This window comes from Rhinatrema bivittatum, chromosome 11, assembly GCF_901001135.1.
Source record: "Rhinatrema bivittatum chromosome 11, aRhiBiv1.1, whole genome shotgun sequence".
Lineage (NCBI taxonomy): Eukaryota > Metazoa > Chordata > Amphibia > Gymnophiona > Rhinatrematidae > Rhinatrema > Rhinatrema bivittatum.
In genome coordinates, this window is record NC_042625.1 from 53326903 (window position 1) to 53351817 (window position 24915).

Below are 24915 nucleotides of genomic sequence, written 5' to 3' on the forward strand. Positions count from 1 at the left end.
TTATAGTTCTAGTCTTGTATTGGACTGAAGTAAGACAACTTGTCTTTCTAACGGGACTTTATTGGCTCTTATCTGCATGGCCTATTCAACTATACAAAATTTGTATAAACAGGATACTTGCAAGGAAGTGAAGGTGAAGATGATGGTCAGATGGGTTCGGTGATAAGTAGCAGGCAGGATAAATGGGTATTTATCTCCTGTATTTTGTGCATGGATTTAATGAATGGTTCTAGCCCAAGCCCTCCTTTTAGAGGACAATCTTTAAGAAGGCATTTGATAAATTTGTCATGAGAGCACCAATGCCTTATTGTGGAGTGGTTACTAGTTTAAGGCTAGCAAACAGAGTAGGGCTAAATGGTCAGTTTCTCCACTGGAGAGAGGTGAATAGTGGATGCCCAAGGGACCTGTATTGGGACCTATATTTAACTTATTAATTAATGATACTGAAAAGGGAGCAGTGGTCAGATTTGAACATGACACCAAATTATTTCAAGCAGTTAAAATGCACATAGACAAATTGCAGAAGGACCTTGCCAAACTGGGGAACAGGGTGTCTAAATGACACATGAAACTTTAATGTGTACATGGGGGAGGAAATAATCCAAACTATAGGTACACAATGCAGGCCTCCAAATTAGGAGTTACCAGAGCAGCTTTAGGATGTGGCAGTGAGGCTTATGCAATAAGAAAGGGGAGACTTGAGCCTGTGGAGGCAGAAAAGTTGATGCTTGCTCTTTGTTTCTTAGGCATGCTTCCTCCTGGATTAGATTTATCACATGTGCAGGGAATGTCTCCTTCCATCCTTTATCCATTGCCTTCAAGAGGACATCCTCTCTTTAATCCTCGTCCAGCGAACCCTCTGCAGTTGGCAGTGATGCAGCAGCATTTGCAGCGATCAGGTGAGAAGAGCCATCCTTAGTGGGTTTGGTTGCTTCGTGGCAAGCAGGTCTTTGTTTTAGTAGGATCCAGATGTGGTGAACAGGAGAGGTCAATGATGCTTTGGGGAATGAGTAGAGATTGTGCCTCCCAAGGGAGGTGTGAAGGATATGATCTGTCACATGTTTCAGTCACTCCTAGATTGTCATTTGTTAAACTTTGTGGTGGTGAGAGGCCTCATGCCCAATCCCTCTCTCGACCATTGCTTGCTAATAGTAGCTGTCAATGTGGGGGTGGTGTGAGTATTCCCTTCCCTGTTTTTGAGGGAAGGGTTGGGAAAGAATCCTCAGATTGTACACTGTCTGCCAGCATTGTCCATGTTCTCTCTTGTTTCATGGCTAATTTCTTCCCTCAGCTTCTGGGACACAAGGACTTACTAACGTACCACCCCGTTCTGGGCTACAGCTAGAACATCTCCCTGGCCAGAGAAGCACTTCCCCTGTGGACCTTGCCAAATGGTTGGATCGGATGTCCTGCAGCAACCCTTACCTTCGATGCCAGCCAAAGTCATCAGTGTGGATGAACTGGAATTCCGGCAGTAAGCTTCCTGGGAGGGTGCAGGGCCACCCAAGAGCAACTTCTGGGTTTATCCACTTTGAGTTTTTTTCCCCAGTATGGACACCCAGTGACGCAGGGCATCAGAGGCTGAAGGGAGACTGATATTAGCCATCCCATACTGACCTCTCGATGCAGTGACCTGGGTGAAATCTGAAGAGGTTGGAGATGAGATGGGTGTCTGGAACCCTGGAAATGTAAAGATTTTTGTTTTGTAAAATATGAGTAAAGGAAGTGCTGAAGTTCCTTTAGAGCCAGCTGCTAAGGGCTCTTGCACACAGAATGAAATGTATAGACTCCTCTGTACAGAACAGATGTATAAATGTAAATATCTCTAGGATAGGTTTCTTTTTCCCCTATACAGCTGTACAGAAAGGGGTGGAGATGTGCGCTTTTGTGATTTATTCAGTTTTGGGGCCCCTCCTTTTGGACAGGTGAAACTGGCTGTGAGATTTTATTTTGATTTTGTCTGAATAATGCAGAGTGAGTGGACAGGGGAAGCTGCTTTTATTTTCCCTTTTTAGCTTTGATGCTCTTGCTTGATTTCTGGTACAAGCTGCAGGGTGGCTGGCAGTGCCAAGCCGTGACTTGCCAGCTCCCTCGTTATCAGGTGTGCAGGCAGCGGATGGCTCCTTAGGGTTGGGTCGAAGTGATTCTGGGGAGTTTAAGTCTCCTTTTTTTTTTTTTCCCTCCCCCTTTTCTGCTGGGTTTGGAGTTTTTTTGCTATTTTTCCTTATCCGTCCCAACTGGACACATGGAACTCTGGAAAACACCTTTGCGAAGGACTGAATGCTTTTTTTTTTCTGTACTGTGTGGTTTGAGTTGCGAATTCTGCTTTTCTTAACTCTTCTCCCCCCACCCCCCTTTTATTCCTGTTTTAATGAAGGCTCCGCTCCCCTAATCTTCCTCTGCTTGTGCATCTGTTCTTTTCTCTTGCTCAGATTCATTGAGGTAAATGTCTTTTGAGTTTCAGAAATTGTGCTGGTTATTTTTTTTAAACTGTGTGGGATGGGGGAAAGAAGCAGAACTAGTTCAAATAAAAGCATCACTCATTACTGGCACTGGTTGCTTCTTTCTGTATGAAAGGCTTCATCCTGCCTCGGGCTGGAGACTTGCATAGTGTGGCTTCCTGTAGGTAATCCTAGGAGGGTGCCTCTGTGTGGCCCTGGTTCCCCAGCAGCCAAAAGAATTGGCCTGTGCAGTAGAAGTGGTGCCTTCCCCCCCCCCCCCCCCCAAAAAAAAGTGTGTTCAGCTGTGGCCCATGACCCTGGAAATATTGGCAACAACCAAATTATACCAGGAGTGCCTAATATGAGGCCACATTAGATTGTCATGATCAATGCAGAAGGAATTAAGTGTTGGTGAATTAAATACTCCTTCAGCTGTTGCACTAACTATTATATTTAACAACCAAATCATGACTTGGTAAACTTGAATTACTTGGCAGAGTCTGTTAAACAATCTACCTCACAGCTATATGTGCAACACACAGCCCTGTGTTTACATATTTTTTGGAAAGCTAGTCAGGAATGACTGAATAGCTGCTGTGCTGAGCCTTGTCAGTCTCATGTAGAGGCTGAGCTCATACTTAAGTGTCATAGGCAGATAATGTTGTATGGCTACTCAGATGGCTTAAACGAGTTTGTACAGGGAGTACATTAGACTCAAGTGTCCATCATTTTTTTTTTTTAGTTTAAAATGTAAAATTTCCTAGCATGTAGCAGATGGACTCAGGACCAATGGGTATAGTGTACTCCTGACAGCAGTTGGAGACGGATCAGATTTCAATCTGACGTCCGCACTACTTATATCCCTGCAGTATTTCTCCATCTCCATAGCAGTTTGGGACTCTACACAAGCTTGCACAGCATTAGAAAAGCCAAAGAAGAAGAAAAATTCCAAAATCTTACCTCTACAAGACGAGCCCCGCTCTCCTCCAGTGATACCTAAGGGTCCCTCCTCCCAGTCAAGAATTCCTGAGGTGATTTCTGAGATCCCTCCAAGGTAAGTCTCAGTCCGGCAGCCGGTTCCCGACATGGACTTGGCCCCCAGGAGGGAGCGGCTGAGAGGCAACAGGTGCAAGACCGAGTGTGGCAGTGAAGGTAATGCCCTCTCACCCTGAAAAATATCCCATTGAAAAAGGAGACCAAAAGATGGAACAGTTAAGAGCAAAAGTGCTGTGCTGCCTCAGAGCAGTGGTTCATTGAGCCCAACATCCTGTCCTCAGCAGGTCCTGATGGGGAAAGTCCATTCCAGGTTGCTTGTTCCCAAAAGTAGGAGAGATTCAGGTGTTCCTATCTGGCTGCTAATCTTTTTGTTAAATTCTGCAGTACTGTTAACCCCTTAATCATTTTTAATGCCCTTCTCTGCATCATTTCTAGTTCTCACTAAGATGTGGGTATAATTGCATCATGTAACAATACAGCATTATATTCCCAGTTTTGTTCTATTGCTCTGTCTGAGGCCTAGTTAGAAGCTTTATTATTTTCTTCTATAAGCTGCTCCTGGTCTGTCCCAGCCTGACATGAATATCTACTCTGGCTGTTCCTGGGCCTCCTGCTGCCCCAATTAAGGTCAGGGTTGGGGCTTTGGGGGGCGTTCTGCCTCTCTTAATCCTTGCTCATCGTGTTAAGAGATTGAGCAGCTCAATGTTTGATTACAAATTCACACTAGGAGAAAAATCCTGAGGATCCAGAATCCTAATTGTGGAATGGGTATGAAAAAAATCCAGTAACCTTTCATTAAAGATGAGAAATTAGACTTCTGCCTTGGAGTTTACTAAGTAAGACCTGTGCTGGGTCTCTAGGCTGGAGCATTAGTAAAATGTCTTTGAAAATCTTGGGGAAAGATTTTAGAAAAATATGAAAACTATTAGTCTAGGGTTATCCTTTCCTGCTACCCATCATTTTTTGTCTTGTATGTAACACAATGGATATAGCTCCAGATTTTCATATCCTCTCCCAAGTCCTCATACTATGATCTGTAAATAAGTGACATTATGGGGTTTTTTCTGTCCCTTTTAAACTGTCATTTTGATATTTTATCTTTCTACAAAAATAGAAGCCAATAGAACACTTGAACACTTACCTCTTCTAGTTGGGCTGCAAAAAAAAGCCCAGCTTTGGTTAAAATGTATTCTCCAAAGACAAGCAGGATGGTAGTCCTCACACATGGGTGATAATGCAGGGTCCCTCTTCAGTCTCTTCTTTTCTGCAGAGCTGTTGCCTTGCTGTCGCAGAACTCGCACTTCTTTGTTAGTTTTTTGCTATTGCTGAGTTTTTTTCTCTTTCCATGCATCGCATAGGGTCCCTCACTCCTTCAGGTCCTTTTTCTGCAATCTGGTAAGTCTGTGATTGATCACAGATGGCTCACGTCCCTGGTGTCCACTGACCATCGACCGCATGCCCATACTTTTTGCTATGGCATTGACTGGTGCCCCCGGACTATGTCCCCCACAAGTTCTGTGTCCTCTGCCTACAGGCATCCCACGATGTCTGCGGTTGTGATCTCTATGCCCAGATGACCCCCAAGGGTCATCTGGGCATAGATAAAATGATAAAATGAAGAAAATGATAAAATGAAGAAATTTATTCAGGTCTAATCTGTCTTCAGCCTCAGGGACCTCCACCCTGCTCAGAAAGGAGATCCTAGTCTAGACTCCATCGGGATCACCCCCTCCCATGTTCCCCAGCCCAGACCACAATCTGTCATCCCATTCCCGGTCAGGTTCCAGGCAAGGACCACGTGACCATCGAGAGTTTGAAGAAACAGTCAATCTGCTTCATCTTCTAAGCCAGACCATGGGAAGGCATTGATGTCTGTGCCTCCCCCCAAGCAAAACCAGGGCAGAGGAATAGATTCCCTCTGACCCTGCCAATGCCTCCAGGTGGCCTCCACAGACACCGGTGGAGGGCAAAGTGCCCCTCTGTGCTCCAAGGGACGTCCCGATTCCACCTTCTCAAGCAGTCTTATCCTTGGCTGCCTTTGAGGAGGAGTTAGAGAGGCACGTGCAGTTGGTAGTCAGCTGGGCCCTGCAGGGCATCAAACCTCTGGTTCCACTGGGACCGCAAGCCTTCCACGCTGGTGCTTGTGCCATTATTGCAACAGCTGGATATGCTGCTTGGTGTCATACAAACACAGCTGGCACTGATGCCCCAGGCCCCTTCATGGCCTAGGGGAGCATGGTGACCACTGCCACTGAGCTCCATCCTGGTGAGTGACTCCTCAGAGGAGGAAGGGCTATCAGGTTTGGTACTATCTCGGGAGCATTTACCACTCCGGCATCCTCAACTCCCTCGGAGCCATTGGGTCAATGCCATTGGTGTCCACGGTTCCCCCGCTTCCTCTGGTACCATTGAATCTGTTTGCGATCCTGCAACCTCAAGGCTTTCAGCTCCTCCCTCTATGCCTTCGAGGCCCACACCCTGGATGCAGTTGGGTCTTTGACCCCCCTGTGTCTCTGGAAGGATGCAGTGAAGGGGTGGCCCCTATGACCCCTGGGCAGGGGAGGCTTCCATTTCCTCTACTGAGGAATCTGAGGATCTACCTTCGAACCCTCTCCTCTGGAAGAACGATGAAAATCTCTCCTGGAGGATCTCTTCATGGGGTTTGTCAAGGCCTTTCCAGCTCTTATTTGAGCAGGACACTAGGCACAAATGCTTGAGATTTTGCAGTGCATAAATGCACTGAAGGAGGTGGTGGCAATACCTGTCCATGACACATTCAAGGACTTGGTGGCCTGCCTTTGGGAGCACCTGATCTTGGTGCCTCCGGTGAATTGCAAGACTGCAGTTTACCTAGTCCAACCTACTACTGGTTTTGATTATCAGTTCCCTCACCAATCGGTGGTGGTGGAATCAGCCCTGAAGTAGGCAGAGAGGATTCGCAACCATGCCTCAGCCCCTCCGGGATGGGAGCATAGAGCCCTGATGCCCTGGGCTGCCATGTGTTTCGGGGCACGATGGTAACTGTCTGAATTGCTTATCAATTATACATGGGTCAGTACTCCTGAAATCTGTGGAAACAGGCCCTGGAGTTCAGTGAACACCTGCCACAGCAATTCCAGGAGGATTTCCAAAAATTGTGCAGTAGGGCCTTGAATGTGACAAACACGAAGTGTGCTCAGCTGATGACGTCTTTGAAACAGCCATGAGATCCGCTGCAGCAGGCATCTGGGGCTTGGCACACAGTATGACTGCGTTCCTCAGATTTATGTCCTGAAATTCAGGCCACCTGGCTGATTTGCCATGTATGGGGGACAATCCGTTTGGAGACAGCATTAAGGAGGCGGTGGTACAGTTGAAGGACTATCCGGAGACCCTTCAGCAACTGTCAGCCAGTACCTCTGACACCCAGGCACCCAAGAAAGCCCCACAACAATACCTAAAGAGGCCTTTTTATCGGCCATGCACATACATACTACCCATCCACATCGTGGGCCAGGGCTCAACGGCCTATTCCCAGAGTGAGGCCTTGATCATCCTGGACATCTACAGTTCTACTGCAGAACCCTGCCATGGGTTTTGACTGGCAGCCAGGTACTATGAGCCAGCCTTTTCCACAGGACATCCTTGTCCTGGTTTGGGGTCAACTCCAGCTGTTTGCAGGTTGATGGACTTCAATCACATCATACCTTTTGGGTCCTATCCATTCTGCATCAAGGTTACAGGTTGCATTGCCAGCGACTTCCACCCTGTTCGCCTCCGTGTCCCCAGTGGAGAGCAACAGGGGATTTGAAGATAATTCGGACAGAGCTTTCTGCCCTTGTACTGGCTCAAGTGATCAAACCTGTTCTGCCCAGCCAGCAGGGAGAAGGGTTCTAGTCCAGGTATCTTTTAATCTCCAAGAAAACAAGTGGCCTCCAGCCCATTCTGGACCTGAGAGCCTTGAACCATTTTTTATTTATTTATTTTGTGAAGGAAAAGTTAAAAATGGTTTTGCTGTGCACCCTGATACCCCTTCTCAAAGCAGGAGATTCTCTGCTCCCTCAATCTAAAAGACATTGTATGCCTATATCCCCATCTTTCAGGGGGTTCAGCAGTATCCTCTATTCCTAGCCGATTGTGTCCATGCCATGTGTCTTTACCAAATGCCTGGTGGTTTTTGGGGCCCATTGTTGGGATTCTCATTTTCCTGTACCTAGACGATTGGCTTATCAAGAGCAACTCTCAGCAAGGGGCACAGGATGCCATGCACATGACAATCCAAATTTTGGAGATCCTGGGATTTCTGATCAACTATCCAAAATCCCACCTCCAGCCATCCCTATGCCTGGACTTCATCGGGGCTCAACTGGACACTGTCCAGGCAAAGGCTTTTCTGCCTCAGGACAGGGCAGAGATCCTTGTGGCTCTTTCTCGAGAGATCTGACTGCCCCCATGGCTCTATGATGCTGATTGCCCCATCTGTTGGGCTACATGGCAGTGACAGTTCATGTCACCCCCTTTGCTTGACTGCACAGAGTACAGTGGATATTGTTCTCAGTGGTGTCAGGCCACTCACGACCTTTTGTGCTTGCGTTCTAATCATGACACCACTCCAACAGTGGTGGGCAATCCCCTCAATCCTGGAGCAGGGATCCTGCTCTTGGAGCCCTCATCACAGACGCATCACACACAAGGTGGGGGCTCTGTATCGGGACTCCATACCCAGGAGCTTTGGTCGACACAGGAGTCACAGCTTCGGATCAACCTCTTGGAGCTGCAAGTGATTTGGTACCCCCTACAAAGTGTTCCAAGCACATCTCCTGAACAAGGTGGTCCTTCTTCAGACCAACAATCGGGTAGCCATATGGTCCCTGAACAAACTGGGGGGGAACAGGATCCTTCACCCTCTGTCAGGAGGCAGTCCACATTTGGTCGTGGGGCATCAAAAACAGAATCACCCTCAGGGCAGTGCACCTTCTGGCCTCACGAATGGTCCCTCAGTCAAGAGGTAGCGAAACAGGTCTTTTGCTCTTGGGGGGACCTCAGACACAGATCTTTTGTGCCTCCTTGGAGAACAGGAAGGTGGACTGCTTTTGCTCCCTAGGCTGGAGGAGCAGCTGATCGATGGTGGATGCTTTTTTGACTCACTGGGGTGCTGGGCTGCTGTATGTTTACCCTCTTCCTCTCATTTCAAATGCTTCAGCAGGATCAGGGCTCCATGATCCTGATTGCCCCCTTTTTGGCCCTGTCAGGTCTGGTTTTCGACCCTAAGGGACCTGGCTTCACGTCCCCACCCTGATATGTTTGGGGATAGCTCTGGACCTAATCGCCCAGCACGGGGGCAGGCTCTGTCACGCCAATCTCAAAGCCCTGGCTCTCACGACATGTTGACCGGGTGCCTGTGCAAGCCCTTGGCCTTTCGGAAGGGCTTTTGCGTGTTCTGGAGTCCAGAAAACCCTTCACCAGGAAATCTTACAATCTGAAGTGAAAGAGGTTTTCAACTTGCTGCGAAGGATGCAGTCTGGATCCCTTCTCTTGCTCCCCACCAGCACTCTTAGACTACCAGTTGTTCCTCTCTGAATCTAGCCTGCAGACCACATCAATGCAAGTTCACCCGAGTGCCATTTGGTGCATATCGGGGTACAGATGGTGCCATGTTCTCTTTTTCATCCACTTGTGGGGTGATTTGAGGGGCTAATTACAAATAAAGCCCCCCTCTCACCCTCCACCATTTTCCTGGGATCTCACTGTCGTCCTGTCATGACTCCTGAAATCTGTTTGAACCACTGCAATCTCGTGGCCTGAAGTACCTTTCCTGGAAAGTTATCTTCTTGGTCAGTGTTACATCAGCTCACAGGTTAGGTGAACTGCAAGCTCTGGTGTCATAACCATCGTATACAAACTTTGTCACAAGGTGGTCCTGTGGATGCACCCCAACTTCCTTACCAAGGTGGTTTCAGAGTTCCATCGCAACCAGTGCAGTGAATTGGTTTCTTTTTTCCCCCCAAGGTCTCATGCTTGCCAGAGTGAGTAAGCTCTACACGCCCTAGATGGCAAGAGGGTGCTAGCCTTTTACTTGGAACAGACAGCACCTCACTACCTCTCCATTTAACTTTTTGTCTCCTTCGACAGAAACAGATTAGGGGTCGCTGTCTCTAAGCAGACCTTATCCCATTGGCTTGCGGACTTCATTGCTTTCTGCTATGCACAAGTAGACTTGATGGCCATGTCCATCTCAGTGCCTCACTTGCATGCAGTTCCCATTCACAAGATTTGCAGAGTGGTGACCTGGAATTCCCTCCACACGTTCACCTCACATTATTGCCTGGACAAGGATGGCCAGTAGGACAGTTTTGGGCAGTCTGTCCTCCGTAATATCTTCCAGCTATGAAAATCCAACTCTTCCTCCGTGTGCCCTGTACTTGGGTGACGCTCTGCTCCTCTGATTACTGCAGCACTAGTTGTTGTGCATTTTGACACCTGTTCCTTACTGCATATGGTGGGAGCAGCCTGGAGCTACTTAATTGCCCATGTGTGAGGACTACCCTCCTGCTTGTCCTAGGAGAAAGCAGAGTTGCTTACCTGTAATAGGTGTCCTCCAAGGACAGCAGGATGTTGGTCCTCATGAACTCTACCTGCCACCTGTTGGTTTATTTATTTTCACGGACTCTAAGACTCAAGAGGGACCCCCCCCCCCCCCCCCCCGCCACCTGGCTGTGTGGTTAGCGGCATGCTGGGCATGCTTAGTCTGCTAGTCAAAGCTTTCTAGCAACTTTGACAAAAGTTTTTCCAGGCTGGGCTCCATCGGATGATGTCACCCAACTGTGAGAACTACCATCCTGCTGTCCTTGGAGAATACCTATTACAGGCAAGCAACTCTGCTTTCTTGTTTAATGGCTCCAGAAACAGTGCAGTCTCTTTACACAGTCCAGGACGTTCCCTACTGGCCTAACAGTTTTGTAGCTTTGAAATAATCACAATGTAAATATGACCTCTCTGTCCTGCTGCTCTGGAAGCAGGCCTTGCATATAGAGTAGGTGGAAGTTTTGAAATATCAACAAATTGACATCATCAGCACTTTGTCTAGCATCCTAAGTCACTTTTGCTCTTACTACTACTTATCATTTTTTAAAGTACTACTAGAGAGAGGCAGTGCTATACAGATACACAGAGATGGTTGCTGCATTGTAGAGCCAAACTTCATGATCTATTTGTCTAGGATTTAAAAACTGTCTCAAAAGGTGAGTTTTTAGACTGGACTTGAATATAGCTGGAGAGGGAGCCTGATGATGCAAAGGCTCATGAAGTTTATTCCCTATGTCTAGCACCATGCAGCTCTTCCTTGTCTTTCTTTGCAACTTGCCAAAAGTGTTCAATCTCAGCTATAAGTGATGTGAGAGATGTTTGAGGCATGGTGAACTTTTTCCTAATCAGTTTTGAAACAGGCCAGACCCATACTGGATATCCTCTGGGCTAGAGGGGATATGTACAGTCTTATGGTGGTAAACTAAATCATTATCTCCTATAGAAGATGATAGGTGGTGGTGCCAAATAAGTAAAAGCTGCATCAGCAACTTACCCCCATGGTTTTATTTCCTAACCTGTAAAAGTGGGAGCCTTCATTTGTTGCTGTCTAAATCCAATTCCCCTTTTCCCACTGCCGTTCAACTAGAGAGCACTGATGCAGTTGCATTAAATGTATCAAGACTTATTTGGTAAGGGTAGCAACTGCCACATCAGCAAGTTACCCCCATGCACTCTTTATTTCCATCCTCTAGCCTTTAAGTAGCCTCAGTATTTATCCCCTGCCCCTTTGAATTCCTTCTGTTTTTTTGTCTTCACCATCACTTCCTCTGGAAGGGCATTCACCACCCTCTCCCTAGGAAAGAACACCTATACCACTCCCTCTCCCAGCTACTAATCTCAGGGTGAGCAAAATGCTGAAGCGCCCACGGATGCAGACTGGGGCAAAGGGTGGTGAGGAATGGTGAAGAGTAGCTGCTATTCTTACAGTTCTATTCCACAGAACACTAGTTGGTACTATGGCCAAGGGCAATGCAGTTAGTTTGAGGTAGACCAACTCCAACTCCATCTGCATCTGTCAGCACTTACCAAATTTTCCTTAGGTAATTTGAGTGTAAGTTTTTAGATTTGTAAAGGAATTATTCTATATAACCTAACACTATTTATATCTAGCCTTTGGTGTGTCTATGCATTTACATGTGTTAGAATAGCTGCAATGTGGGAAAAAATTGTGCAAGCAGGATCTGTGTCTATCCAGCTGCCTGTAGCCAAAGTACCTTGTCAAAAACAGGATGGAAATTCACCAAATTGGGCAGTTGCGATTTAAAATTGTGACTAGCTTGGATGAGTTTGAAAACCAGAAGCCTTAGAGCAGTATAATTCAGAAAACTGAGCCTCACCCCACTGAAGCACCATTGCTTCCTATGGGAAACTGCTCCACAACTGTAAAATAGTGACTGCTGTTTCATTTCAGAAGCCCCTACCCTTCACCTTTTATGGTACTGGGGCAGAGTGGGAGCTTAAGTGAAGCAGCTAGAAATTGTGCTCTAAAAGACAGTTACAAACTTACCTCCATACTCTGCCAGAAAGCCAAACTCCTACCCATTTCCATACCCTCATCTGCATTTACAACTGCCTCCATCCACACCCACCATTCATTGGCCACTGCATTCCCCCCCCCCCCCCCCCCCCCAACCCACATCCTCCTAAATTCCATACAGCCACCCATTCCATATACATTCCACCCCCTTCTACATCCCTGCCCCATCTTTCTGCACAAATGCACACCATTCCTCTTGCCCCCCCCCCCCCCTCCATACAATCATCCACATAACTAATACTAAGCTCTACGTTCTACAAATCTACAGTGGAAAATATTCCCATAGCCTTGCCTCTACCTGCTTTCCCTATTTTATGTTTGTCTTGTTAGGGTGTCCTTTTTTTTTCTGTTTGATCTTTTCTTCTTTCTTACCCTGAGCAGTGGATAACTTCTTTCCTCTTACCTACCTTCTTTTCCCCCTTCCTATGCTTGCTTTCTCTTACTCTCCTCCCCATCAAGGCAGGTTCTCCTCTCTCTTATACCTCCCCTCCCCCCTTTTCCCATCCTTTCTCCTAGTCCCTCTGTGTAACTCCTCTTGCCAATCTCTTTCCCTTCTCCCCTGTCTTTGCTCTCCGCTGCTGCTTACTCCCTTTCCCTAACTTTTGATCTTTCCCTTCTCTACTCTCCTCCTCCTTATTCTCTGTTGCTCTTTCTCATCTCTTCTCTTAATGTCTGTTACTAGTAGGTGGTGCCCCTTTAAATACCTCTTGCTGTCCAGCTTATTCTCCATAACCACACTTAGCTGCTTTCCCTGGCAACTGCATTGTCCAAACCTCACTCTGGCCCATGCAGCTTACCACAAGCCTATATCCTCACCCCCTGCAATCTCATCAAAAATTGTCAAATCCCTCTGCTGCTGCTATCCAATCATTAAACCCTCTGTTTGAACAACAGTGAAAATATAGCCAGCCTCAATGACTGCAGCTGAAAAACTGTCATATGCCTACTTCAAAACAAATGAAGCATTAAACCCAACACTGCTGAAGAGGAAAAAGTGGAGGGACCTAAACAGGACAACTCTATCCCTCAGCCTCTAAGGCTGCAGTCTAGATATTATACTAGACTTCCACCTAACCTGTCAAATCTGCCTTTTGCTAGCACCACCCTGCCATGGCCCTGCCTTCCCAATTGCTGTTGGAGCCTTTCTAAGCACCATTGGACTATTGTAACTCATGCTGTGTTGGAATCTCTAGCCCCCTATTCTGTTAGCTACAGTCCAGCTTGAATGCTGCAGCCTGCTCGGTAATGAATAAATAGGTTTGAACATACACCAGTTCTGAAAACCCTTCACTAGCTCCGAATACACTAACATACCCAAGTTCAAAAGGGTAGTGCTGGCCTATAACACCCTCAACGGCCAATCTCCAACCTACCTTTGCAGCCATCTCCTAAGATGAATGTGCCTTACTCGAAGCTACCCCTAGCAGGAAGAGAACCTTTGTAGGATATACCCCCAATTCACATCAGATTTGAACCAGCAAGCTGCTGCAAGCCTGGTTCTTTAAAGCAGCATTCAACCCCAATTAATAAGCTTGAGCCCCACCATTACTTAGGTGCATCATTTGAGTATGGTATGATGTCATATTATCCCAATTACACCATGTAGGGGTTGAAGGAAATTAGAATCAAAAAAGTTACCAATAAGGGCCCTGAACTCAGCAGTTGGAGTAACAGATAAGTATGAGAAAATATGTGTGAAAGCTTAGTGGGCAGACTGGATGAGCCTATTGGTCTTCTGCCATAATTTCTATGTTTCATTTCTATATGTACACAATGTATCTACGGTGCCCCATTCTACCGTAGCATAATTAGAGCTCTTATTGGAAAAGCGATGATGAAAACTGCAGCAGGTAGCTGAGGGAAGCTTCCTTCTAGCTGCTGCCACGGCACACTTGGGCCTGCCTGATGCCGGAGCAAAAGGGCTAGCTGGAGGGACCAGAGATCCTGGGGCTGTAAAGCCAGAGATTTCCCAGATATGGCTATCTGTCATCCTCTGTCCCTACAATAGTAGGATGTGATTTAACAAACATTCTGTAGTCAAGAAAATGTGACAAAAGGGATAAATCACTACTTGCTTGTTATCTAATTATAATAATTTGATTTTAGCTCCATTTATGTTTTATTGTACCCCTGCTTGGTTAATGCAATTTACAGGCAGTATATAAAGTTGTAATAATCTAAGGCTGTTCAATATAAAATGACTTTGCAATCTGTAAAACTTCTTAGATGGACATTTTCTTATCCTGTTTCTATTCTATAGTGGGTACTGCCTCTTGAATAGGAAGTTACTTAACATGTCCTCTGCAGATCCCTTCTGTCCTACATAACCTAAGCAGCTGCTGTAGTAGATAGGTGGTTTCCCTGGGAATGAACTGTGAAGTAATGAGGCAGATGCCCAAGAAAAGCTTGCAGTGGTGACTGTCAAAAGTTCCTAGTTTAGTCTCTTATGAGTGAATGGCCACTGGCCGGGCTGGCTCCTGCTGCAGCCTGCCTACAGTGCTTCTCAGTTTTCAGCACTTTTGTGACTAAATACCTAATTAAACAGCATGCTAAAATATAGAGGTGGGTTCTGGTAGAAATAAAACTGTTCTATTTGCTGTGAGTAGCCCTTTTCCCACCCAAAGAGTTTGTGTGTGTTTTTTGGGGGGTTTTGTTTTTTTTGTTTGTTTCTAATTCTCTTTGTTACCCTTCTATGAACCTGTCTAGGACAGCACGCTCTAGGCAAGATGTAAGCATGCCATTGACTTGTGTAATGGCAGGAGGTTTTCTGGCTATTTACAATCATTCTCCTAGCCTTTTGGACCAGACTTGTCCACTGCAATGTTAATTTTAAAGAACTCTACACAGTGGCTCTAAGCGCTCTCCTCACAAGTGAAACAGAAGTTCATTACTGTCCAGGAGCCATTTGGACTGTTTTCAAGTGTGCATTACTTTTATACCTTTCTATGCTGTAACTAATCTCCCACTTCCTTTCCATTGTTCGGGGTTTGGTTTTTTTTTTAAGATCCTTTATAGCTCTTCACTGTGAATTTAGGTGCGATAACCCAGAATCATTTTCTAGAACCTGCAGTTCTGGATTATTTATGAATTTATTGAAGAGCATGATTGCATCTCTCAATAAAAAGAACAAGATTGGCAGGACCCATGCTTCCAGTCCTCTTCTCCTGGAGCCTTAGCCCAAGGGGCTAGGGGCTGAGCACAGCATTGTGAACCAGCCCTCACTGATGACCTTTGGCCTGAGGGGGTTTGCACCTGTGGGAGAGGACGGGCTTAGGATTCAACACTTAATTACTGGGGATATGTTATACATCTCTCTCCCTCACAGAGCAGCAATGATGATCCCTGAAGCTACCTACGAGATGCCCGTCATCAGCCAGCCCAAGATTCTTCTTTTCTAGGGGATTGTGGCTTATAATACTGCCATTAACTACAGCTTTCTTGATAATTTTTCTAGTCACAAGTGCCATGTAAATTCTTAAGAGGCCAAGCAGGATTGTGGATATCCTGAAAACCAGACTGGCTGGTGAGCCCCCAAGATAGGGTTGGGGACCACAGGTATAGGATATGCTCAGTATGCCTAGTCAAAGTTCTAGAAACTTTGACATACGTTTTGCACTCAGGCTCCAACTGATGATGTCAGCCGTGTGTGAGGACTACAATCCTGCTTGGCCTCTAAGAATTTACATGGCACTTGTGACTAGAAAAATATCCACATGCATATAATGTCATTGTGGATATCCTGAAAACCAGACTGGCTGGTGAGCCCCCAGCACAGGGTTGGGGACCACTGCCCTATACCACACGTCCACTGGGGTTTCCTCTGAGTCTTCAGTCTTTCCCCCCCCCCCCCCCCGCCCACTTATGGTTTGCGCTCTAAAAACTTGGCTTTTTTGCCTTGTGGAAATGTTTTTTTGTGTTGGGGGGGGGGGGGTTTATAATCCTTTTTCTTCAGTGTGTGGCTTGGTCTCTCTCAGTGCCTCCCCATACTATCCCCAGTCTGGGTTTTTCCCACCTCCATAGTTTCATCCTTTGACTCTTGTTTGACCCTGTCATGCCCATGTCTCGTTTTCGCTGATGCTCCCAGTGCCCAAGGACTATGTTGCTCACTGATCCTCATGAGGTATGCATCCTCTGCCTGGAGGCAACATGTGATGGCCAGGATTGGTGCCTATGTGCCCAGATGATCCTGAAGGGACAGCTGCTTCGACTTGACAAGATACATCAGTTCTTCAGGTCGAAGTCCAAGGCACCAAATGGCCATGGAGCCACATCAATGGATGCCATGCCATGCCATTAACAGTAGTGGCACCATCAGTTCTACTGAGGGTGCTAGTGAATAGGGGTGCTGGAGATGAACAACCATCTATCTCCTCCTAGATCATCTTCAAGCTCGGCCCTGGGAAGGAATGGATTAAGCAGCAAGGGAAGCCTAAGACACATCGGCACTGGTCCTCATTGACGCATAGGGATGTACCAGCTTTTACTAAGCTGCCCCCCCCCTCAAGCGACCCCATGGTGAGGTGCACCCATCCTCCATCAATGCCTAGAGTCTGTAACTGTCTCCACCAGTCCTAGTACCAGTCACCACTCTCCCTTGTGGGTCAGAGGACAATCTAGCCACCCTCTTCCTCCCAGTTGGTGTTTGCATCGGTAACATTCAAGGAGGAGCTGGTGCCTCACGACCAGCTGGTAGTGGAGCAGGTGCTGCAGGGCTTCGGTCCTGTAGCACCAGAGCTGGTGCTGCCTGTCTTCGTACTGCTTCTGGAGAAGTTTAGTGTGCTCATTGATCCATTACTGACCCTAGCTGGCATCAGTCTCTGAGGGAGACAGTGAGGCTTCCCCCTACTGATATGGTGGACATCACCGATTCCTCTGAAGTGGAAGCTCTGCCAAGGCCCATGGAGACGCCAAAACCTATAATCTCTCATCCAGTCATCAGTGCTTGCATCTCTGGCCATAGGCCAATCTCCTAGGGCCCCATCCCCTGTGGCATACAGTGAAGATGAGGGTCATGCTGACACCAAGGGCAATGATCAAACTGAGTCCTCCTCCAAGGACTTGGATGGTCTCCTTTCAGACCCTTCTCCAGAAGAGGGAAGGAAGTCTCCACCTGAGGACTTAACCTTTGCCATGTCGGGAGGGGGATGGCAGAGGCCATCCCATTCCAGCTTTTGATAGAGAAGGATGCCAAGCAAAGCATGCTTGAGATTCTTCAGTAGGTGCAGCCTGCTGAGGAGACTGTAGTCAGCCAGGTGCACGAGTTGTTTCTGGGGGTTTGAGAATAACCCCCTCCCAGTGCTTCCAGTTAAAAAGGTGGACAGGATTCACCTTGTCTAGAAGGCTGCTGGGTTCGATAAACGTCAGCTGCCTTACCAGTCGGTGGTAGCCAAATCTGCCCTCAAAAGGACAAAGCACTCGTGGACCTATTCCTTGGTGCCCCTGGCAAAGGACCACAGAGGGATGGACACTCTTGGGATGAAGGTGTTCCAATGCTTATTACCTGCAGCACTACCTACCAGCTCTATATGAGCCCAATACTCATGGGACATCTGGAAACAAGTGCGGGAGGTGGCTGAGCAGCAGCAAGACACCCTCATGTCACTGGTGCACAAGGATCTGGCATGAGGGAATCACGAGGTCTGTGCGACCTACAATGTTCTTGAGCCAGCAGCGAGGGTCGCTGCAATGGGAATCAGTGGCCGCAGAATGGAATAGCTGCAGACCTCTGATCAGCAATCATCACTACAACTTACTATTCCTCTCGATCTCCACACTTCATCAAGGCCAATCAGATCCGCTTACAAAGACTCCCTCCAGGTGCCCCCTAGCAAATCCTCTATACACAACTCCATTAAAAAACGAGCACTTTCCACGGCCGGACCGCATCACTGGAACTCACTCCCCCCTGATCTACACCAGGAAAAATGCCAGTTCTCCTTCAGAAAAAAACTGAAAACCTGGCTATTCACTCAAGCATACCGCTGAAGATTCCTTCTTCTTCCAGCACCGTCCATCTCCCCTCTCCCTAGTACCTCCCTTCCTTGTCATCCCCCCCAGACCTCCCAGTCTCACCCTCAATCCCCCTCACCATGGAACTGTTCGGCCAGAATCTGTTCATACAATTATCTTATTATGCCAGTAACTAATCATTCAATTAACTTTTGATATCTGAACCACTAAATGAATGTACATGCTTTATTATCTAATCAACTGCTCTCTACTCATTGCTTTTTACTGTTTAATCTATCCCTCATTTTCTAATTACCAAGTTCTTCATTCCCTGTTTTATTGTAACTTTTTACGCCTGCTGTGTTAATTGGTTCTCCCCTTGTTCATTGTAAACCAGTTCGATAAGACTTGTCTTGAGCATCAGTATATTAAAAAGAACATTTGTTTTTATATTGTTATTTATATTTGTTATTTATATTTGCTGTTCTATTTAAACCTGTTATCTATATTTGTTATTTGACAACTTGTTTTAATGTAACGCCATAACCGCGATTGTTCTGTTTCAATGGAAACCGATATGATTTGATATTTTTTTCAAAAATGTCGGTATATAAAAACTCTAAATAAATAACTAACTTAAATAAATAAATACTGATCTCAGGTACAGGAATGATTTGCTGACGAGCCATGTATGAGAGAAAATCTCTTTGGAGACAGGGTGAGGGACGCTGTGGCCCAACTCCAGGACCATCATGAAACCCTCCAATAACACTGCCAGTATTCCAGACCCACCTTCCTCAGCCAGGAGCCTGCCTTGTCGACACTGTGGCCATCCCAGGCAGCAGAGAGCTCCCACACCCCACCTGGCTGCTCAGTCAAACTCTGGAACAGGATTTTGACTGGGCCACAAGGAACATAAGCTACTTGCCCGTAGCTGGGGCAATGGATCCTTCAGCCAGGGGCAGGCTGTGGTTCTTTGCGAACCAGTGGCCCACTAAACTCAGACTACTGCTTTTTATCCATTGTCGATCAGGTTACTAATTAAATCCATTAGGTGTCCTGCCAAATTACCCTCCATGCCCATATTGGAGGCTGGTAGCACATCAGTAGGTACTACTAATGGAGCTCTCCTCCCTCTTAATGGCCAGAACAGTCAAGCCCAGATCACCATGACAAAGAGGGTAGGAATTCTAGGCCAGGTACTTCCTGCTTCCAAAAAGAACAGGAGAACTCCATCCCATCCTAGAGCAGAGGGCCTTGAACAAGTTTCTTAAAAAAAAAAAAAAAAAAGAGAGAGAGAAAAGAAAAGTTGAAGATGGTTTCCCTAGGGACCATGATTTCCCCCCCACCCTTTCAGAAAGGGGATTGACTATGTGCCCTCACCCTAAAGGATGCATACACCCATATCAAGATCAGCCCAGGTCACAGGAAATATTTCAGAGTTGTGGTTGGAAAACATCACTGCCCATACCAGCTGGTGCCATTTTGGGCTCATATCCAGCCCAGGGCTCTTCACAAAATATTTGACCATGATGGCAGTGCACCTCAGTGACCTGGGAGTGCATGTTTTCCTATATCTAGATGAGGGGCTGATCAATAGCAGTTCTCAGGCAGGGGCTGCCAGGTCCATGCGCTTAACCATTTGGGTGTTGGAGTCAATAAGTATTGTTCTCAAATACCCAAAGTCCCAGCACAGTCCCTCATCTCAATTGGTCTTCATTGGATCCCTGCTGGACAGGGCTTAGGTTAAGGCCTTTCTGCTGCACCAGAGGGCCACTGGCTTGGCGACCATACAGCAGAGGCTAATGGACCATGACATTGCCTCCGTTGACCACTGGTCTTGCACCAACTGAGACACAGCTTCCCAGCCGGAGTCTGGCAGTGGTAGGCACTGCCATTCATTGTGGTACCTCCAGGTCCACTCCACAGCATAAAGGGTTTCAACCAAGCCATCACAAAAAACTGGACCTGGCTGACTGTAAGCAGTAATGGAAGATGAAACTGCTCTGACTTTGCTCATATGAGCCAGTTGTTTAGATCTGGATGAACCTGCATCCCCTCCTTTCTGAGGGCTGCCACCACCATCACCTTGATAAAGGACCGCAGGGCTGTTGCTAGCCCAACCAGGAGAATGTAAAATTGAAAATGCCTCCCAAGAATCCTAAACTGCAGATAACACTGATGGTACAGGCGGATCCCTATGGGTAGGTACACTTCCATTACATCTAAGGAAGTCAAAAACTCCCCACTTTGTACCACTACTGCCAGACCTCAGAGTCTCCATCCAGAACCAGGGTACTTTGAGAGCTACGTTCACCTTCTTTAAATCCAAAATTGGATGAAAAGTTCCTTCCTTTTTTGGTACCACAAAATAAATGGAGTAACATCCGGTCCCTTGCTCCTTCTGGGGGATGGGAACAATAGCTCCCAGCATTCTCAGTCTTTGGCTGGTCTGCTGAACGATAAGTTTCTTTACTGTCGAAGCACAGGATGCATACACCCATATCTTAGCAGCTGAGCAAATTCTAAAGCATAGCCTTGTCCTATCACACTTAGAACCCACTGGTCTGATGTGAATTTGACCCACTCCTCAAAAAAAAAAAGTCAACCAACACTCAATGAGTGGGACTGAGGAGTGGGCTGGCCGCACTTCATTACACAGACTTAGCTCAACCATCCCCTTGGCCAGAGGCCTCACGGTTCACTCTGCATCCACGAAAGGACTGGAACCAGGACAGTCTCTGGCCTGCTCTGAGGGAAACACCTTTGCCCTTGAAAGCGAGAGCGAACCAGTAGAAATCCTTTGGTAGCTTGTGCACCTTATCTCCCAGATGCTTTATCAGCTGCTCTAAGTCTTCTCAAAAACAAAGCTTGCCCTTAAAAGGCAACACCCCAAGCTGAGCCTTCGATGCAACAGCCACTGACCAGTTTTGTAACAATAGCAGCCTCCTCTCGCTGAGACTACAGACACCATTGTTCTAGAAGTTCCAACAAGATAATATAAAGCATCGGCCCCATAAGCAACTGCTGCCTCCAAGCGTTCTGCCTGCTTAAATCCCTGGCACTTTATAACTGCTGCACCCATCTCAAGCTAGCCTGAAGCATAAACCTGCTGCATCTTGCAGCGTGGATGCCAAGAGCAGAAACCTCAAAAATCTTGATGTGCACCTCGAACTTCCTATCCTGAAAATCTTTCAGAGCTGCTGCGCCAGCAACTGAAATAGTGGACCTCTTTGTAATAGACAACACGGAAGCATCTACCTGTGGTCCCCTCAAGAGCTCCAAAGTATCTTCGGGCAAAGGATAAACCTTATCTTTGGCACTGCTGACCTTAAGGCCAGGCTCCGGCATGTCCCACTCGCTGACCACCCTATGAAAAGGAAAGTCCTGGTCCGGCTCCTCCTGCAGAACTGCTATCCCAAATTCCACCAAGACATACAGGATCATAGGACCTAGCTCATCCGTTAGAAACAGATATCATCCCCCTCCATGGAAGAAACCTTCCTAGGTTCCTCCTCTGGATCCTGACCACTCTTGGGCAGGTTAGCATCTTGAGGATCATCCCCTGCAGGCAATCCCTGGTCAGACTCCTCTGAGGAAAAATCAACATGGCCCTCTTCACCTCTTATCTTTCAGATCCTTGAAGCCCCCAGAGCCTCCAAACTCCTTGGCACTTTTCTGGGTGGGCCCTCAGAAGGCCTGCATGTGGGAGACCAGCACCCCTTGGCCCTCTGGGCCAGAAATGCTTCAGGCATTAAAAGGACAAACTCTGGAGAAAAGGGAGACAGACCATACAAATTCCCCCCCAAGGTCCCCCAGGCCTCATCAGGGATAGATTTGGCTGGTGACAGTGCTGGCAAGAGATCTCCTCCCCTTGCCACCCTCTCCTCAGCAACCGCAAGAGTTTTCAAAATGGCCACCGTTCCCGCATCTAGTGGGAACAACTCTGCCACTTCCTCCAAGGCCTGCACTGCTTTGACGATGCCGCCACAGTTCCCCGTGAGGTACCCTCCCCACTGGAGAGGCAATGAGAGCATTGGCTGGCCTTGGAGAGCCACGAGCAGTGCTCTTCACAGGTGCAGCATCAGCTTGCACGTGGCATGGCCCCGACCATGCACTACACACCGAGACAGGAGCAGGAGAGCCGCAAGACTGATTTTCTTCAGCCAGCCTTCCTCAGTCTGGGCCAGTGACAGAGAGCCAGAAGAAAAGGAAGCACCGTTTCCTTTTTCTACTTTTTTATAGAATTTACTGAAGAAAAAAAAAAAAAACAAAGCTTACTTCCCTGCAAGAAGAGGGGCAAAGGCATCCATCGATCCTTCAGAAGGGGAAGGAACTGGACCACCAGCTTTCACCTTTGGCATGTGAGAGAGCAATTTAGGGTCCTCGACCACTGTTCATCCAATCCTACGACCAGGACGGATGCCCCCACCAGGACCTGCCAACCTCCTGGGAAGAAAAACCTCAAGACATCCAAAAATCTTTTTTTTTTTTTTTTAAATTTGGGAACTGTACAGCAGGTTTTGCCCTACCTCCATCTGCTGGAGATAGAGAAATACTGAGAGACTGCAGGTGCTACTGGGTTAAGAGGCGGTATCTGTGAAACTCTCTCTCCATGTGCTGGAAGGAAGGCAAAACCCAGGAGTCTGGACTGATCTGGGTACAGACAGGGAAACACTAATCTAGCACTTTAGAAATGCCACAAGCATGCACAGGAGTCCTTTTTTTCAGGTAAAATCTTATGCGATGTAAACACAAACCAAGTGTCTCCAAGTTTACTAACTGTGGCATAAAACAATAAGCTTGAACAAGATACCTGGCAGCCTCCATATGCCACCACTCTCAAATGAATGAGTTGCAAACTGAATAGAGCTTCTGGCACCTGCTCTAGTAACTGTCAGTATGATAAAAACAATCACACATGAGGGCACTTATAGATTAAGAATTTTCAAACCATCCACTCATTTCAGTAGATAATGCTAAATTTGATTTATTTCCCCATAGTCTCCATGCAATCCTTTATTGAAAGAGAAGAGCAGCAGTGGTTCACACCAGTCTGGCTCCCAGCCACTCTGAGTCCAGAATCCACCAGCAGTAGTTATTTCTTCACTATCTGAATGACATCTTCATCCTCCATCACATGATCTTTTCCAACTTTCTGTGGATTGTGTTTTACAGAGGAGCCCCAGACCAATGCACTGCAAGGAAAGGAGAAGAATGAGAAATGCCAACAGATTATACACCAGTGTGCCATCTGCCATCAAGGGCCTACCCCTCTTCCCTATGGCACTAGGCCCTCCAGAGTCGAGATGACCACCATTTCTCCCTACCACACTATCCATCTGTAACAGGCATATGCTCCACTAGAGTGCTATGCTAACCCTACGCAAGATGCACTATTCCTTCCCTATACCACTACTGTGACTATAGCCATGGGTCCGTTGTGTCTCACTACAGAAATATGTCAAAGGGAGCCACTGTGAGGCCTCTCACAAGCTTCTGTACTCACTACTTAAACTCTTTCATAAGGCTCTTGTGGATCTTGGTGCAGAAATCCTCCACCGTGGTCTTGGAGTCTGGCAGCACCACTGGTGCAGTGTAGTCTGGCAGTTGCCCTTTGGGTTTGGTGTAACTGCAACAAAGAGGACACATGTGCTGCATCTTCCTTAGATTTCCTGATGCACCTCCTATCCTAGAGCTGCTTTTTTTTTTTAAAGCAGCATGCAGGGAAATACTTACATTCGCACCAGCCGCAGATAATCCCAAATCTTCTCCAACAGATCATCAAAGTTCCAACGGTGATGGGCAGAGATAGGAACACAGTGTGGCACTTTGTAAATAATGTCCAGTTCCTCCAGAGAGATCTGGTCTATCTTATTCAGCACATAAATACAGGGGATATAGACTCTGTAAAGGTACCAAGAGACCAAGAATCAATACAGGTTATTATGCATCAGAAACATCCGAGTCCTACAGATGCCCAATGGAATAAGTTGCACTGTAAGAGATGAGAAAATGAGATAATACATGCCAGAATGCTAAAGCTGCTCACCTGAAGCAGGTGTTCCCTGAAGATAGCCACAAAAGAGGGCAACATCCTGACAGCACGGGGACGGAAAAGCTCTCTCAGCTTAGAAAAAAAAAAGAAGCAAGTCTGCTCACCGTAAACGGTATTTTCCGTAGATAGCAGGATGAATTAGTCCTGCTATTTGGGAATCCCAAGCCCAAATGAAAAAACTTTAGTCTAAGGAGGACTGACTAACCTAAAGTTTGTTATACATGCAGATATGCAGAAGTGAAATGTTTTTTTTTCTGCCCCGTAGACATGTCTTTTTGATTAAGCACACGTCATAACACTGCTTTTCCCAGACCACTGTCTAAAGCTGTAAGCTGGTCAAGGCAATAATGAGCGGTAAAAGTGTGAATTGATGACAAGTAGCTGCTTTGCAGATGTCCTCTATGGGAACATTTCGGAGATGTGCCACGGAAGATGCTGTGGCTCGCACCTGATGAGCAGTGACTGAACTGGACAAGGGTACATTTGCTGAAAAGTGACAGAATTGAATACAGTTTGAGAGCCAGTTGGATATTGTCCATTTGGAGACTGCTACACCTATCGAATTAGGGTTGAACGAGATGAATAGTTGTGAGGCTTGCCGATGGGGCTGAGTTATTTGTTTATAGTACGCTAAAGCTCTTTTATAGTCTAAGGAATGGAGCAGAGATTCTCTTCTATTCCTGTGTGGTTTGGGAAAGAAGACAGGTAGAGAAATATTGTGATTAATATGAAAAGCTGAAACCACTTTAGGTAGAAATTTAGGGTGAGTTCTGAGAACTACTTTGTCATGATAAAATTGCAAGTAGGAAGAGAAGAAGTGAACTAATGCTTGTAGCTCTCTCTCTTCGGGCAGAGGCGATTGCTATGAG

General features: G+C 46.8%; 2 protein-coding genes across 2 annotated transcripts in view; one reads left to right on the top strand and one right to left on the bottom strand.

Annotated features, from left to right (window-relative positions):
- Positions 1-2546, top strand: part of EIF4ENIF1 (eukaryotic translation initiation factor 4E nuclear import factor 1) — a 144170-nt gene extending 141624 nt beyond the window's left edge. The window contains 3 exon segments of the mRNA XM_029619635.1: positions 747-899; positions 1292-1393; positions 1396-2546. Coding sequence (XP_029475495.1) covers positions 747-899; positions 1292-1393; positions 1396-1478 — 338 coding nt within the window. The 3' untranslated portion in view covers positions 1479-2546.
- A 20406-nt stretch (positions 2547-22952) lies between these two features.
- Positions 22953-24915, bottom strand: part of DRG1 (developmentally regulated GTP binding protein 1) — a 47192-nt gene continuing 45229 nt past the window's right edge. Inside the window, exons 7-9 of the mRNA XM_029619230.1 lie at positions 23728-23895; positions 23498-23620; positions 22953-23186 (exon numbers count right to left, since the gene is read on the bottom strand). Of these exons, the coding sequence (XP_029475090.1) occupies positions 23087-23186; positions 23498-23620; positions 23728-23895 (391 nt within the window). The 3' untranslated portion in view covers positions 22953-23086. The remainder of the gene's footprint in view (positions 23187-23497; positions 23621-23727; positions 23896-24915) is intronic.